Consider the following 16,687-nt stretch of genomic DNA (forward strand, 5'->3'; position numbering starts at 1 on the left):
GAGGGCACCAGATATTATTATAGGTGGTTGGGAGCCCCCATGTAGTTGCTGGGAATTGAACTCAGGACTTCTGGAAGAGCAAGCAGTGCTCTTAACCTCTGAGCCATCTCTCCAGCCCTTATGTTGAAATTTTTAGGAAAAAATTTATGTTGTGTGACCTTGCTTAAAACTTTCCTTTGGCTTCCCTATTTACTCACACAAAGCCAAGATCCTTAAAACTAGCTCTTCCCTACAGGCTAGCTCTGACCTAGCACATCAAGAACTACTCCTAGCAACTGGAGAGATGGCTCAGAGGTTAATAGCACTGTTTGTTCTCCCAGAGGACGCGGGTTCAATTCCCAGCACTTACATGGCAGCTCATAACTGACTGCAACATCAATTCCCAATACCAAGGTATCTATCACCTTCACACTAATGCACATATAATAAAATTAAATAAATCATTTAAAAAAAAAAAAAAAACAAAAACACTCCTACCTCAAACTGATCTCCTCACCAAGACCTTTCCATTTGGCTACCTCATATCTTCTCATATCTACCTCATATCTTTTCCTTTTTAATCCTCCCAGTATTTGCTAACATCTATGTCTTCCTACAATGGTATCTACACTTTAGTACAGCACTTGAGAGGCCGAGACAATAAAGATGGATTCAAGGCCAGCCTGGGCTGAAAAACTAGATGCTATCAGAAAGGAAAAAAGAGAGAGGAGAGGGAGAGGAAGAAGAGAGAAGGGAGGGGAGGGGAGGGAAGGAGAGGGGAAGGGAGGGAGAGAAGGAAACAGAAAACCACAGGATATAGAGAGATGGCTCAGTGGTTAAAAGTACTGGCTATTCCTCCAGAGGACTGGGGTTAAGTCCAAGAACACACATGGTAGCTCACCTCTGTAAGTCCAGTTCCAGGGGATCTCATATACTTTTCTTGTCTCTGGCCTCTTTGGTGTACAGTCATATGCACCAAAACATCCATATACATTTTTTTAAAAATCAGAAAACCAATAAAATAAAACAAAGCTGCTTTCCAAAGCATGTAAACACTAAAGTTATCTCAAACATTCTCTAAGTTTCCAACTCTGACAAAAGTTACCTGCAACAAAGGCTCATCAACCTCTTTATTTGAAATAAACATGTCAGTCTCTCTGATCCATCCAACTGCTTGACAAACAGAGAGCTGTGTTTAATTAAGTTCTGATATAGCCATATCTGTAAGAGTAAAACATAAAAAATACAGTATTTAACCCATAAATATTTGCTTGCTTATTTAAATAATACTAAAAATGTCTTTACATATTTTCCACACTTAAATAATCTAATCAAAACTTGATAAGAGTAAGGTCTCTAAGTGAGAATATTCAATGTTAATTTACATTACATTAGTCTCTAAACAAAGAACACATAAAGCTCATTCTATTTAAAGCAACAGTAACACATATGCAAAAGGAAGCAATACACCAGAAGAACACAGGGGAAATCCAGCACTAACCTGAAATTGCCTTTCTGTGTATAGGCTTGTACACTCTCAGCATCCTTTCTTTCTGATTCCTTTCTCTAACGCAATGCCCTACTTAAGGGTTTGTTGTTGTTGTTTTTAAGTTATCTTATCTACCCATATTTACTACAGGGAAACTTGCCCCACACACTCCTCATAGGAAGGCAATCAATCATATAACTGGGCTGGTCATGTGCCCACCCTTTTGAGATACAACTACTGGCCTATGAGTTTAGTAAAGTAGAATGTTAAGATTCGGTTGCTTGTGTTCACAAGGCTTGACTATAAACAGTATGCATGTGGATGCCGCAAATGACTCTAAAAACTCAATACCTAACAAGGACTCTCTTCTATTTTCTCCACTATGTGTTTATAAAATAGGCTCGTATTCTGTTTTCATGTCATAAGACCTACTTATATTGCCTGAAAATAGAAGATCACTCTGAAATATAGGGGGTTATGAATGTGTCAAATGAGCTTTGCTTTGACTATTATCTTTAAGCAGTTTCTCCTTGATATGAACATTTCCTTAATATGTTTTTAAAACACTGAAAATAATAGGAAAGTATCTTATCTAGCAAATTATAGCTGGGAGGAAGTAATTCTGTGATACACTGTCGACTTCCATATGTCAACAGATATAGCTTCTTAAGGCATCTGGGGCCACCATGTCCATTTTCATGGGAACCAACATAATACAAACTTTCTACCTTATCTAAAATTTTGTGGCTCCTATCAACAAATAAAAATAAGACAAAAAACTATTCATGATAAAAAGCTAAGAGACAGTTGTAGGAACTCCAAGAATAAAATATTGGTCCCAGGAGTCCAACTCAGATCATCACACTTGGGTACACGTGCCTTTAACCTGCTGAGCCATCTAGTCCTCCCCCAGATTTGACAAGTGACTGATGTACATTATCCAAAAAGCTGCACTCATTAAATATGTTTTGCTTAATTTTTGTTATTTACTAAAGGTGGATCAGTAAATATTTAAAACTATTTTGCTTTGTACGTGTTTGTTTCTGTAGTTTTAATGTCAACTTGACACAAGCTAGTCATCTGAGAGGAACCTCAATTGAGAAAATGCCTCCATAAGATCCTGCAGGCAAGCCTTTAGGGCATTTTCCTAATTAGTAATTCATGTGGGAGAGTCCAGACCATTGTTGTTGGGTTCATCCCTGGGCTGGTGGTCCTGGGTTCTATAAGAAAGCAGGCTGAGCATAACACAAGGAGCAAGCCCATTAGCAGCACCCCTTGCTGGCCTCTGCATCAGCTCCTGACTCCTGGTTCCTGCCCTGAGTGCCTGACCTAATTGACTTTAAACTCTTTCCTTCAGTTGTTCTTCATGTTTCATCAGAACAGAAACCCTAACTGAGACACACATTTGAGGTAAGCCCAACAGAACTCTATCTCCAGAGCCCCAAACTATTCTTACACATCTTAAGTGTCGACCAAGGATGAATGACTATTAGTAACCAAAACAAACAAACACACCCCCCCCCAAAAAAAAAACCAAGAACGTAGAGAGACATAGAAGAATAAGGAAAAGCAAAACAAAGGCTTTCCCAGGATAACAACAGGCCTAGACAGTACTAAGAATAGCACGAAAGAAGAGGCAGTCCAAGTCTTATGAAAAGTTGCAGGAAGAATGGAGCATAGAACTGCTGCCAGGTGGAAGAAATCAAGAGATTCAAAGAAAAAAAAAATCAATTAAAAGTGAGGCAGGTACAAACTTAAGTATAGTTTAAGGTAAACTACACACAAAAAGGAAAAATGCAGTCATAGCACTGTCTTGGCAGAGAACCATATTAACGTCACAATAAGAAATAGAGTCGCTGGGCAGTGGTGGCACACACCTTTAATCCCAGCGCTCAGGGAGGCAGACACAGGCAGATCTCTGTGAGTTCAAGGCCAGCTTGGTCTACAAAGTGAATTCCACCACAGCCAGGGCTGCACAGAGAAACCCTGTCTCGAAAAAACAAACAAATGAATAGATGATAGATAGATGGATGGATAGACGTGTGTGTGTGTGTCTGTGTGTAAAGGGGAAAAGGGTAGACATAAAGGTTTAACTCTGCATTTAGTACCACTTAAAAATTATCCAAGGTGACAACCTACTTTGTTTCTAAGTGGAAACTGGGAAACTAATTAGGTGATTTTTCCCACAGGAACACTGTTCTCGCATGTTTGCTAGCAAACTGAAATCTCTTCCAAACTTACTTCTTTGAGAAAGGGTCCCACTTGTAGCTCAGTTAGTCGCAACTTACCACAATCCCTAGTGCTTGGATCATAGGCATTCACCATCACATCTGATTTAAACTCACTTTTTTGCATCAACTGTCATGAAAGGCATTTTCTCTATTCAGTACTTCACAATCTGCACATGAACTAATTCCTTTACATGTGCCTGGAGCTGTGGTCAAACCCTTCATTTCACTCCAAGGTTTCACTGCCAGCTTCTGAAGCAGGTCTGTGCATGCCTTTTAAGAACCAGATCATAGAAGAGCTCTCATATACCAAGGTGCTCTGGAGAGACTCCCAAACCTACATGTTTTATGGTCCATGGCAACCTTTCCATATTAAGGAATAGGGAGCCCTAGGGTCAAGGCCAGCCTTTTGAGAGAGAAAGTTACATGGCCTGCTATTGTGCTTCTAGGACTTCAGACAGGAGTCCAGATGGCTGCCCAGAAGCAAAGTCCAGAATGGTGGGTAGATACACTGCTGTTGTACTTCTCTCTCTTTTTTAAAAAAAAAATTATTTATTTTTGTACATGGACCTGCTGTCTGCATGTTTGTCTGTGTACCACATGGGTGCCTGGTGTCCTTGGATTCCCTGGGACCAGAGTTAGACATTTTTGAGCCAACGTGTGGGTGCTGGGAATTGAATTTGGGTCCTCTGGAAGAGCATCCAGTGCTCTCAACCACTAAGCCATCTCTCTAGCCCCCCTGTGCCTTTCTTGATCATTTTCAGTTATACAAAGTTCTTTCATGCCCTAGCCTAGCTCAAGTTCAGGCTGCAGAGCTGGATCTACAGCCAAGCTCTAGACACACAGCAGAGCAGCCTTTGCCTTGTACTTGATCCATGTAGGGGCTCTGTCTAGCACACAGTTTTTATAGACAAATAAAAATGTCTAACCTAACAATTATATGCAAATCTCATAATATTTCCTAGAAGCCATGAAACATAAGGGTTTGTCTTTCTTTTTTGCTGTTGTTTTGCTTTTTAAGACAATGTCTAATGTGGTTCAGGCTAGCCTCGAACTCCTGATCCTGTTTCCGTGGCCTGAATGTTGTTAGATATGAGCCATCACACCTAACTACAAGTTCTACTTTATTTTATTATTTTTTTTATGAATATCACACATTTTATTTACTCATTTCTTTATAGACATACCTTGGGTTATTAAGTTCTACTTTATTAAGAACACAGTTCATTGACACAATGCTCCCTCTATCCCTCATTAGCAATAAAATCCTAAAATATTTTAGAGAAATGGGTTACAATGTTCTTAACGGGACCCTATATTTAAAAACAAAAAGTAAAAATATATATGCACATAAACAATATTGAAGATGTACCTCACAGCAACTGGACAAAGACAGAGAGGCTGCTGTACAGAATAAAGTGAGCCACACTGACAGACTGTCTGCATACCCTTATAACATTTAAAAGTTCCATAATAAAGAAATCAATTTAAAATGTATATTGACTTTTAAAAGTAAAACACATCAACACAGAGGTCGCCTGTTAGAGCTGGATGAAAAGAAGAAAGGAGAGGGACAAGAGAGCTCACAAACATTTAGAATCAGGGTGGGATTATCTGGCTTCCTGGTCTACTTCCACACCACACCCAAAACAAAGAAGATGGAAAATAGGCCAATAAAGCTAAGTGAAAATGTGTTTATACTCACCAAACGTTTGGAGTCTTCACTCTGTTTGTAAAAGAACAGAAGCTGCCTTACCAAGAGGGTAAGGTTGGGACCATCAGCAAGGCAGAAGGTGCCACCAGTCTGAGCTGAGTCGGCACACTGGTCAAATGCACTTCTTTGGATGGAGTACTGGAAGCACAGAAAGCCATGTGTCAACATACTGCTCAATAGTTTTCATGATGGAAATAAGCACGGAGTATTTTATAGGTATGATGACTAAAAACTAAGATAGAGTTACTGGACCATCGGTGAAAGATTAAAACTCACCTATTCATAAATCTTTAAGAAAAACACATTTTCTTAGCAAAATTTATATAAGACAGATATACTATTTGTACAAACTAATATTATATCTAAAATAAATTCTTATACAGGCTTCTAATTCCCTCCTAGTTTTTCTTTTTCTTTCCTCCTCCTCCTTTTGTTTATTTCTTCGTTTTGTTGTTTTTGCAACATGATCTCTCTACATAGCCCTGGCTATTCTGGAACTCACCATGTATCTCAACCAGGTTAACCTTGAACTCTTATAGAGATCTGCCTGCCTCTGCCCCCCTGCCCCCCATGCTGGGACTAGAAGTGTGCACCACCACACCCAATTTATTTTTCTTAATTTTATACTTATTTATTTTGTGTATGTATGTGGGTATCTGAAATGGAAGTTTTGGCTTCTTTAAAAACTCAGTTATGTAAATATGCTTTTGTTTTAATCCTAAGTGGGATTTTAGTTTGGGCTTTGGTTTGTCCACAGCTGAGAACTGCCTCCTGTGGGGTGTGGTCTTTGACAGCTGGTAATAACCTGCCCGATACAGCACAGAGAGGGACATTGTCTAGGACTCTGAGGGATATAAACACGAGAGAAAGAGAAGGGGTGGCAGTTTGGAGAGACCAGAGATGGATAATGTGGTGGGCTGACGAGACAGGGAAAAGATGACTTGCTGTGCGGTGCCTAGGAGGAGATAGATAGAGAAGACTGCTTGCTGCTTTTGCTGCTGAGAGAGATTGGTATAACCCCAAAAGAACTCATCAACCCTGAACAGCTGGGAGAAGTAAGGGGTTTGTAGCCCCTCTCCCCACTCACCTTCTCTCTCCTACCTAGGATTACAGGGTTGGTTGAAGGGAAGTGGAGACTTAAATACCCCAAATAAAATAAGAGTGTTAAAATGAGTGCAACACATATGCTTGTGTTTTGGCATGTTATGTGGACATTATAGGAGCTGGCTGTCTCCTTTTACCATGTGAATTGTGGAGACTAAATTCAGGTTGTCAGGCTTAGACTTTACCTGTGAGCCATTTCTCCTGCCCACTCCCATTTGTTTTTCTTGTTGTTGCTGTATTTTGCTTGTTGGCTTGTTTTTCTTTTTTCAAGACAGGGTTTCTTTGTGTAGCCTTGGCTGTCCTGGACTCCATTTGCAGACCAGGCTGGCCTCGAATTCAAAAAAATCCACTTGCCTCTGCCTACCCATTCCCAGCCCCACCTCTCTGTTTTAAGAACTTACTTGTTGTTTTCTGTCTCTATAGCCGCGAATAAATGACTGAATTATTATTGCATTTTTCAATCTTCGCCTTTCTTCCTGAATAATGAAGGAAGGAAAAAAGAAGCAATCAGTTAGACATCAGTAAAAATGACATTTAGCTGTATGCTCCATAGACAAGATTCATTCTTTTAAGTGTACCACTCTCTGAACATACATTTTAATGATTCATTTTCATTATATTTTGTTTGTTTCTTTGTACACAGGGTCTCTCCATGTAACCCTGGTGGTCCTCAAACTCACAAAGATCCTTCTGCCTTTGCTTCCCAGGAGTTGCGATTAAAAGTATGTGTCACTATGCCCAGCACTGTAATTTTTTAAATTACATATCATGCCTGTGTGTGGGTATGTGCATGTGAGTGCAGGTGCCCTTGGAAGCCAGAAGCATTGGATTCTTTGGAGCTGTGATTATAAGCTCCAAACAGTGTTGGATCTTCTATGGTTGTAAGCTGCCAAACATGAGTAGTGGGAATTGTACTATGCATTCTTGAATACCGAGCTATCTCTCTAATCCCATCACTAAACATATTTCTAATGTACTGAAAATTATGTAGCCATTACTACCACCTTTTTTGTTGTTAAGAAAGGGTTTCTCTGTGTAGCCCTGGCTGTTCTGAAACTCACCAGACCAGGCTGGCCTTAAACTCAGAGATCTGCCTGCCTCTGCCTCTTGAGTGCTAAGATTAAAGGTGTGTGCCACCACTGCCTAGAGTATTACCACCACCTTATTTCAGAGCATTTCATCATTCCCCAAAAGAAGCCCTTTACCTATTTTAGCAGTCACCCTTCATTCCTTGACTGAACCTTCATACACTTTTCTCAATGGATTTTCCTAGTCTGCGCATCTCATTCAATAGCGTCATTCAATCTGGCCTTTTTCACTTGGCATGGTGTTTTCAATGTTCATACACTCTCTGGCATGTCAGCATATCATTCCTTTTTATGGCCAAATAATATTTTATCATACACTTATCTCATATTCTGTTTATCTGTTCATCAGTTGGTAGGCAATTGCCCTGTTTCCACTGTGGGCTATTATGAACAACAGTGCTATAAACATGTCCACTTTTTTTGAAGGATATATCCTTGCATTTCTTGAATACAAACATTTCTATGACGTTTTATAAGATGCTACCACCATTTTACAATCCCATCATAGATATATGAAAGAAAAAAAAAGGAAAGAGAAAAGGACATAAAAAACAAAGTGTCAGACACACTGCAAAACTTCCTCAAATAGTGGAAAATACCAACAAGTAAATACCTTTCCAGGTATTGCATTTGAATCTCAACTGAGGCGACTTTACCTGTGCAACTGGTGATCTGTCATAACTGGAGGGAAGAAATGCTGCTGAGAGGATAGTCCTCACATATGAATAACATTCTATCCAAAAACGTTAACAGTGATGATGCTGCAAATTAGTTTCTGATATTATTATGTCTCTGTACTAGAAATGTTCTTCCTTCAGCTTGCACAGCAGCAACCTCTCAGCCTTCTCTCTCATGACCCTACCTTCAGTGCCCATCTATCTCAGCCTCCTCATTGATTAGCCATGACTCTATTGTCTTAACAGCTCTCAGGATCATTTTAGTCCTTGGCTATTACCACCACAGAGCAAGGTCCCTATCTGTCTTGTTTACTACCTGTATCTCCAGAAAACACAACAGAACCTGGCAAACCACAAGCTCTCAGACATCTATTAAATGCAAAAATGAATTGTTGAAATAACAAAACCCAGGGCAGTGGTGGAGACAGGCAGATCTAGAAGTTCAAGGTCAACCTGTTACATAGACAGAGTTCCAGGAGAGCCAGAGGCTACACAGAAATAACAAGACCCATGCCAGGCCTACAGAGAGACCCTGTCTCAAAAAACAAGTAATAAACAATAAATAAGTAAAATAACAAGACCCAAAACTCGTATCTAGAAAAGCAGGCCTTACAATATAAGTTATGATTAACCATCGAAGTTATTTGAAGTAACTATGCCCAAAAGATATAACATCAAAGTCAGACACAATGACACAAAACTGCAATTCCAGCAATCCAGGAGACAGGGAAATGGAGTTTTAAATCAGCTTGGGCTACGTAGCTAGGCTGGCAAGAAAAGCAAGAAACAGGTATTTAAAAAAAACAAACAGGTTGGAGAGATGACTCAGGTTAAGAGCATACTGGCTACTTTGTGGGCACTGAATTCAATTCCCAGTACCCACATGGCAGCTCACAACTGTCTATAACTCCAGTTCCAGGGTATTGGACACCCTCACACAGAGATACATGCAGGCAAAACACCAATGCACATAAAAATAAGCATATACTATTTTTAAAAAACTATAAAAACAAGCAAACTAACAAAGCAAAAAAAGAATATAATTAGCTCCTTTTATCTTTTTTTCTAAATAGCTAAGACAAGAACTTTAAAGTTGCGATTTCTCCTTATTTAAAAAAATATGAACACTGCACATTAAGCTTTTCTAGTTCTAGAAACCTTATAAGCATAAAAGGTAACCAAAACCTCACATTCCTCTCTAGCCAGAACTCAGCCATAAGCCCATTTTTTTCTCTACAGTGATTCCAGAATAAAAAACTTACTGGGAAAATTGAACACATTCAAAACTTTTGCAAAAGATAAACACATGTAACATATATACATGTAAATCAAAACTAAAAAAAAAACACACTGCAGAAGAGGGTCTATAAAGAATAATATAGGATAATCAAAACCATTACCTCTCTCTTCCGTCTTTCTTCCTGAGTGCGATGTAAAAGAGAAGCCTTTTCTTCCTAAATCCAAAACCAGACAAGATTAGGATTATCATTTTAAGCCTGAAAACATCATCATACAAAGATTACAAAATGTTCCGACCCAAAAAGGATTCCCAAAGATCTACTTAAATTAAGACTCCCTGTTTTTTCTGGCACATGGGGAACAACATATGCAAATGAACACTGTAAAATAAGCATATACGTTGACATACAATCACATAATATATAGAACTAAGCTTCTCCAGCATGATACAAAGCTAAATAAAACTCAAGTTTCATCACAGAAAACATCAAATAACAGCCTTTAGCTACCATGTGTCCAAAGGCCACACAATTTCCTTTAAAATTATTAAAGGCTTCCCCATTGTTACTAAAAGTTGTTCCTGAAACTGGCCTTTTAAAGTCTTTAGATACAGAAAAGCTACAGAAATACTATCTGTCAAAAACTGTCCCTTTTCAAATTGAGCTCTCTAATCTGAACAGAGTCTTCTCCACTACTCTACACAACCAGATTATCAACAGGAAACTAATACAGGCTCAATCTTAACTACACAAGCTTTCTACTAGTGGACTTTACCTGCTCCCAAGGCCCACTCAGCATCCCACACAGCACTTAGCTGTCCCCACCAACATTCATCCATAACAGTTCCTGTCTTGAATTTCTATCTTAACCCTGTCTACCAGCTTTGTTTTAAAACATTATCTCAAGATTCAAGTAACATTACACAGTAACAATAGTCTTGTATTTTAATTCATAAGGCCAGCTCTATTTCCATGTCTCCATTATTAGACAAGTAACTGAATAAAGAAGTGGGAGGAAATCTGATCTTCACTAAAATTAGTCAACAGACAGAACAGTCTTAAGCACCAAGCAGTAACTGCTGAGATAAGACCCACTGAACCATGCTAATACCAGTGGTCCAAAGCTTAAGAATAAGGATTTCCCTTGCCTCAAACTCATGATATTCACAATTACCAAGGAAAGATAGCAAATCACAACAAAGAAACCTTGTAGACACCAACCCAGGGATTAGAGAAACATAAAAATAAAACCTCAGGACTATCAACTCCAACTTAGAACACAGAAAACACAATGTAACTATTCTGATAATTTTTTCAAAAACTAAGAATATGCATTTATTTGAAGAAAAGCTCTTATAGCTCTATGGTGGAAAACGTACACTTATAATAAACCCAATGAACAAAATATATTACCTTTAAAATTACATTTTAAACCAAAAAAGGCTTATAATCCCAGCAACTCAAGATAAATTTAAGGCAAGCCTGGGTAACTTAATGAGATTTTAAGAATTTATCTTTTAAAAAAAAGAAGGAAAGAAAAAAAAAAAAAAAAAAGGTTTGGTAGGGGCAGCTAGAGATATATATCTTAGTGCCTTTATATAGTGTGTATGAAGCCCCTGGTTCAACCTCCAGTATTACCAAAAGTGACAAAAATATCTATTTAGTCTTTTTTTTTTTTTTTTTTTTTTTTTTTGGAGACAGGGTTTCCCTCTATGTAGCCCTGGCTGTCCTCAAACTCACAGAAATCCGCCTGCTTCTGCCTCCTGAGTGTTGGGATCAAAGGTACACACCACCATTCCTGGCAAAATAAAATAATTTTAAATTAAATTAAATTTAAAGAAGGGTTGTATGAGGTGTTCATTCTGCAGAACTGTCCACCTTGGGTTTTTCTTTTTTTCTTTTTTTTTTTAATAATTGATTTTATCTTATTTTATGTTCGTTAGTGTAAAGGTGTCAGATCCCTTGGAATTGGTGGTACAGGCAGTGCTCTTACCCACTAAGCCATCTCTCCAGCCCCATTTGTTTGTTTTTGGTTTTGAGACAGGGTCTCATACAGATCAGGATTGTTGAGATTCAGACTTGGGATTAGCGGCTGAGGTGCCTATTTAATATACCAAAGCAGATCAGTCCTCCAGGTTCTCCTAGCATCCCTCAGTCCCTATCTTAACTGGGCTTCCTCCCTCGGATGTTCCTCACTATATAATCCAAACATTTTTGGTTCTCTCTCTCTCTGGCTCCCGCTTTTCTATTTCCCTCTGAATGGCAACTTCCTGGCCCCATTCTGCAAGTGGTGAACCCACCCAAGAACTGTCCCCAATAAACCCGCCTTTATACTTTAATTTGACTTGAACTGGCTCATTTTCTCAGTAGAGAACATCTATCAAGGCTAACTTTGAATTCACAGCGATCCACCTCCCTCTGTATATTAAAAGTCTCCCAGTAGAACCTGGAGCTCCCTCATCTGGCTAGGCTGGCCGCCAGCAAGTTACAGGGATCCTCTAGTCTCCACCTCCCCAGCACTGGTATTGCAAGCTCATTCATTGCTATTATGACTGAGGATCAAACTCAAGACCATCATTCTTACATGGGAAGCGCTTTATCAATTGAGCTGTCATATCCCACCCCAGCTCCCATATAATTTTCCCCCTTGGTTTTTCAGGAAGAGGTTTCTCTGTATAGTCTTGGCTATCCTGGAATGCACTCTATAGACCAGGCTGGCCTCAAATTCAGAGATCCACCTGCCTCTGCATCCCAGAGGTTTAAAGGCGTGTGCCACCACTGTCTAGCCTAAATAATTTTTTAAAAATAAAGACTGTAATAGTATTACTTTGGAGATTGAAGGAGTATTAGGAATAAAACTAAAAAACAAAAACAAACAAACCAACACACACCAGACAAAACTCTGCAGTCCAGAAATATGGAATCTTCCTGGACAAAGAAGGGCTCCAGCAGCTTCCAGTGTGGAAGAGAAGCAGGTGGCTGCCTTCAGAAGCCTGGACCTATCATCTGCTTTTAACCAGGGTAGACACTGACACTGTTAAATGTTCCTGCAGAGATTAGGAATGCTGTCTATAGAAGGAAGCAGATTTGGTTTTGGATAGTTTCCAGTACTGGAGCGTACCAGACTGTGCCCTCTTGTTTAGCCAACACAGCCTTTTCTGTTACACCATACTTTGGTCATGATCCATCAATAGACTGCAAAGCATTTCTTCTAGCTTAGAGATTAGAAAAGTCTTTGCAGCCTTATTCAGTATAGGAGCCTATTCTAGCCTATCACAGGTTGCTCCTTCCCAGAAACAAAGCCACTGCCCTGGAGAACAGTGGCTCTACAATCTGGTCCTGTCTATCCTTGGACTGCAACTGTAAAGAATCTTGTCAACTATCTTATTTGATTTGTCAAGAGTCATCACTTCTAACCCTAACTTTGGCAGGTTACTCAGCAGTTTTGTAGCCATAACCTTTAGTTGATCAGGATCCAACAGAGGTCTTAAAATGGCTACAAGATAAAAACCTTTGAAGGTGGATTCCCCTGGAATTGGGGTACATACTAGGACAAGTTCATTATCTCAGTCACTGCATTAAAAAAAAAATCTCAAAAGGCTCAATCTACTTGTTGACTCTTTGTAGTTAGCGAGTTTATAAGAAAGACTAAAAGAAGCCTTCAAAGAGTCAGAAGTGTGATGGAGATACACCAACCATCCTAGTCATAATCAATACCTTTGTTTATATAATCATCTTTACCTTCAGACTTCAAAAAGAACTATTTTCCTTTAATATCTAACTGGTATCAGGTTCAGCAGTCAGCAGGAATGAAAAGCACAGGCATGACCCTAATTTTCAATGTGACTCACACTAGCAAAGTGCAATTTCACCATGCTGCTAGAAATGAACCAGCCTGCAACAAGGCAGTCAGAAATTCTGATCATAATCCACAAAGTAACATAGGCTATGAAGCTCCATCCTGTGACTGCATCACCAAACCACAGCTACTGAATTCTTTGTTAAAATCAAGATGCAGTTTCTCTGCGTAGTCCTGGTTGTCCTGGAATGCACTCTGTAGACGAGGCTGGCCTCAAATTCAGAGCGCTGGGATTAAAGGTGTATACCCAGCCCAAATAGTTTTTTGTTTTGTTTTTAATAAAGATGTAACACCATCACTTTGGATATGAAATAAATTAATTAAATTAAATTTCAATGTGGAGGTTGGCATTCTCTAAAATGGCTACAAAGTTTAACTCAGAAGTATAAATTTAAAAAAAAAAAGAAGTATAAATTTGATCACAGAATTCAAATTTTTTTACAAAGTACAACATCATAACCAAGATTCAAGACGTGACAAAGTGGAAACAAATATTTGGAATAGCACAAACATGACCTGTTACAACAACCAAAGAGAAAAATCAGCAAAAGTATATGCACCACATAGAAAAATTTTTGTTTTGTTCTGCCCAGTTCAGGAACCCCAAAAGACCAGGAATAAATAGACTCTGCTGTAAATACATGAGGTTCTTTTTATTACAAATTACAAGCTGCAGCTTGGGCCCACACCCCCCACCGCTGAAGCTGTGAGAGTACAGAACCCCGTGCTCAGGTTAGTTGGGTGATTTAAAAGATTCTGGTCCCTCCCAGCTTGCCCAAGGCAGGAGCGATTCCTGCCTGGCAAGCATCTATTGGTCAAAATGCTGCATTTTGAATTGACTGGCTATAAGAAGGTCCCCAAACCATTAATGATCTGGTGTCCCTCCCTAGGCCAGTTCCCTAGCAACTGTATCTCTAGTGAGTGGGGAAAGAATGCAGTAAGGTGGGTTCTTCCCTTCAGGGCATTACTGGACCTCATCTAGCTAGTTCAGGCCTTAAACTTTAATAATAACTGATTTTTAATCTTTTGGTCTCTCAGTTTTTTGAGACTGGGTTTCTCTGTGTAGCACTGGCTCCCCTGGCCTCTGTAGACCAGTCTGGCCTCAAACTCACAGAGATCTGCCTGCCTCTGCCTTCCTGAGTGCTGTGATTGAAGGTGTGTGCCACCACCCCCAGGCAAAAATAAATCTTTTAAGCACAAGAACTTCAACTTTACTTTAAGAAAAAAAGTTAAAACTTATAATGAAATAAGGACTTTTTACCTACTGTGGAAGAAATATCAAATATGAGTCTTTCTAACACTATAAAACTTGTATGTAGGACAAGGAATTGATCTTTTGTCCATCCTCCCCCACCTTCTAAGACTTGTAAATATTTTAATCTTCCCCATCCAGTAAAACCTCTGTTTATTCAAATGCACAGTACTCCATTCTAGGAACTTGATGCCTGGAGCTGTGGTCCTTTTCTGCTAAGAGCAGTGACTCCCTTCCTTCTTCCTCCATTTCCTATGAATCAGTTCTTTTCAGACTAGCCAACAGGGAAAAGATACAGTCACCACCTTCCTCAGTATAAAAATCAAATGCACTTCCTGTCTTGGTGTATGTTGGCTCTTCCGGAGTGCACCTTCTTGGTCATAAGTCAAGCATCTGCTTCATTCAGACACTTCAGTTAAAATAGTGGTCTCTTTCTTTGTGATCCTAAACTCATTTCTAACATGTGCTTGAGGTATTTAAAGCTAACTAATGCAATGTGGAGGACAGATAGGAAGAACAGGCTTTTATACTCTGACATAACTTCCTCAGAGGTAACTTAGAAACACCTATTCAATCCAAAGCCTTGCACATGGAAGTTTCACTTCCAGGAATTTAATCTATAGACTGTCACAAGAATACTCCTTTAAGTGTTATTTGAATGGGGAGGGGTGGATACTGCCTGGTATGGTAGTACATTTATATGGCAGCACACACCTATAATGTCAGCACCTAGAAAGTGACAGGAGGGTAGTTACCAATTTCAGACAATCTGGGTACACAGCAAGTTTCAGGCTGGCCAAGACTTTATAGTAAGACCCGTCTCAAAAAAACATAAACAAGTGTTAATATGCTTATTCTATATTATATGTCTAATGTCCATTATAAGTGAGTGTATACCACGTGTGTCTTTTTGCTTCTGGGATACCTCACTCAGGATGATCTTTTCTATACCTACCATTTGCCTGCAAATTTCATGATTTCCTTGTTTTTAATTGCTGAATAGTATTCCATTGCATAAATGTACCACAATTTCTGTATCCATTCCTCAGTTGAGGGACATCTGGATTCTGGCTACTACGAATAAAGCTGCTATGAACAACATGGTTGAGCAAATGTCCTTTTGTAGGCTTGAGCATATTTTGAATATATGCCTATCAGTGGTATAGCTGGATCTTGAGGTAGTACTATTCCTAATTGTGTGAGAAAGTACCAGATTGATTTCCAAAGTGGTGGTACAAGTTTACATTCCCACCAGCAATGAAGGAGGGCTCCCCTTTCTCCACATCCTCTCCAGCATACACATGCAATATAGGATTAAACATACTAAAATCTGTACACCTAAAGAAGCTAAGCAAGAAGTACAACCCTGGGTAAGACAATCAATCCTCATTCAGAAAGGCAAACGGCATGGACATCAGAAGAGGGATAAAACAGGGAACAGGACAGGAGCCTACCACAGAGGGCCTTTGAAAGACTCTACCCAGCAATGTATCAAAGCAGATGCTGATACTCATAGCCAAACTTTGGGCAGAGTGCAGGAAATCTTACGAAAGAAGGGAGAGTTAGTAAGATCTGGAGGGGACAGGAGCTCCACAAGGAGAGCAACAGAACCAAAAAGTCTGGGCACAGGGGTTTTTTCTGAGACTGATACTCTAACCAAGGACCATGCATGGCGATAACCTAGAACCCCTGCACAGATGTAGCCCATGGCAGCTCAGTATCCAAGTGGGTTCCATAGTAATGGGAACAGGAACTGTCCCTGACATGAACTCAATGGCTGGCTCTTTGATCACCTTCCTGAGAGGGGAGCACTCTTACCAGACCACAGTGGAAGCCAATGCAGCCAGTCCTGATGGGACCTGATAGGCTAGGGTCAGGTAGAAGGGGAGGAGGACCTCCCCTATCAGTGGACTTGGGGAGGGGCACAGGAAGAGATTAGGGAGGGAAAGTGGGACTGGGAGGGGATGAGGAAGGGGGTCATAGCTGGGATACAAAGTGAATAAACTGTAATTATAGATAGATAGATAGATAGATAGATAGATAGATAGATAGATAGATA

General features: G+C 39.6%; 1 protein-coding gene across 2 annotated transcripts in view; it reads right to left on the minus strand.

Annotated features, from left to right (window-relative positions):
* Window positions 1–16,687, minus strand: part of Ube3c (ubiquitin protein ligase E3C) — a 100,528-nt gene that overhangs the window by 74,098 nt on the left and 9,743 nt on the right. For both annotated transcript variants that reach the window (XM_055612646.1, XM_055612645.1), the window contains exons 2-5: window positions 9,680–9,733; window positions 6,916–6,990; window positions 5,402–5,548; window positions 1,085–1,200 (exon numbers count right to left, since the gene is read on the minus strand). In XM_055612646.1, the coding sequence (XP_055468621.1) occupies window positions 1,085–1,200; window positions 5,402–5,548; window positions 6,916–6,990; window positions 9,680–9,733 (392 nt within the window). The remainder of the gene's footprint in view (window positions 1–1,084; window positions 1,201–5,401; window positions 5,549–6,915; window positions 6,991–9,679; window positions 9,734–16,687) is intronic.

The sequence above is a fragment of the Psammomys obesus genome, unplaced genomic scaffold (genome assembly GCF_907164565.1).
Source record: "Psammomys obesus unplaced genomic scaffold, mPsaObe1.curated_primary_1811, whole genome shotgun sequence".
NCBI lineage: Eukaryota > Metazoa > Chordata > Mammalia > Rodentia > Muridae > Psammomys > Psammomys obesus.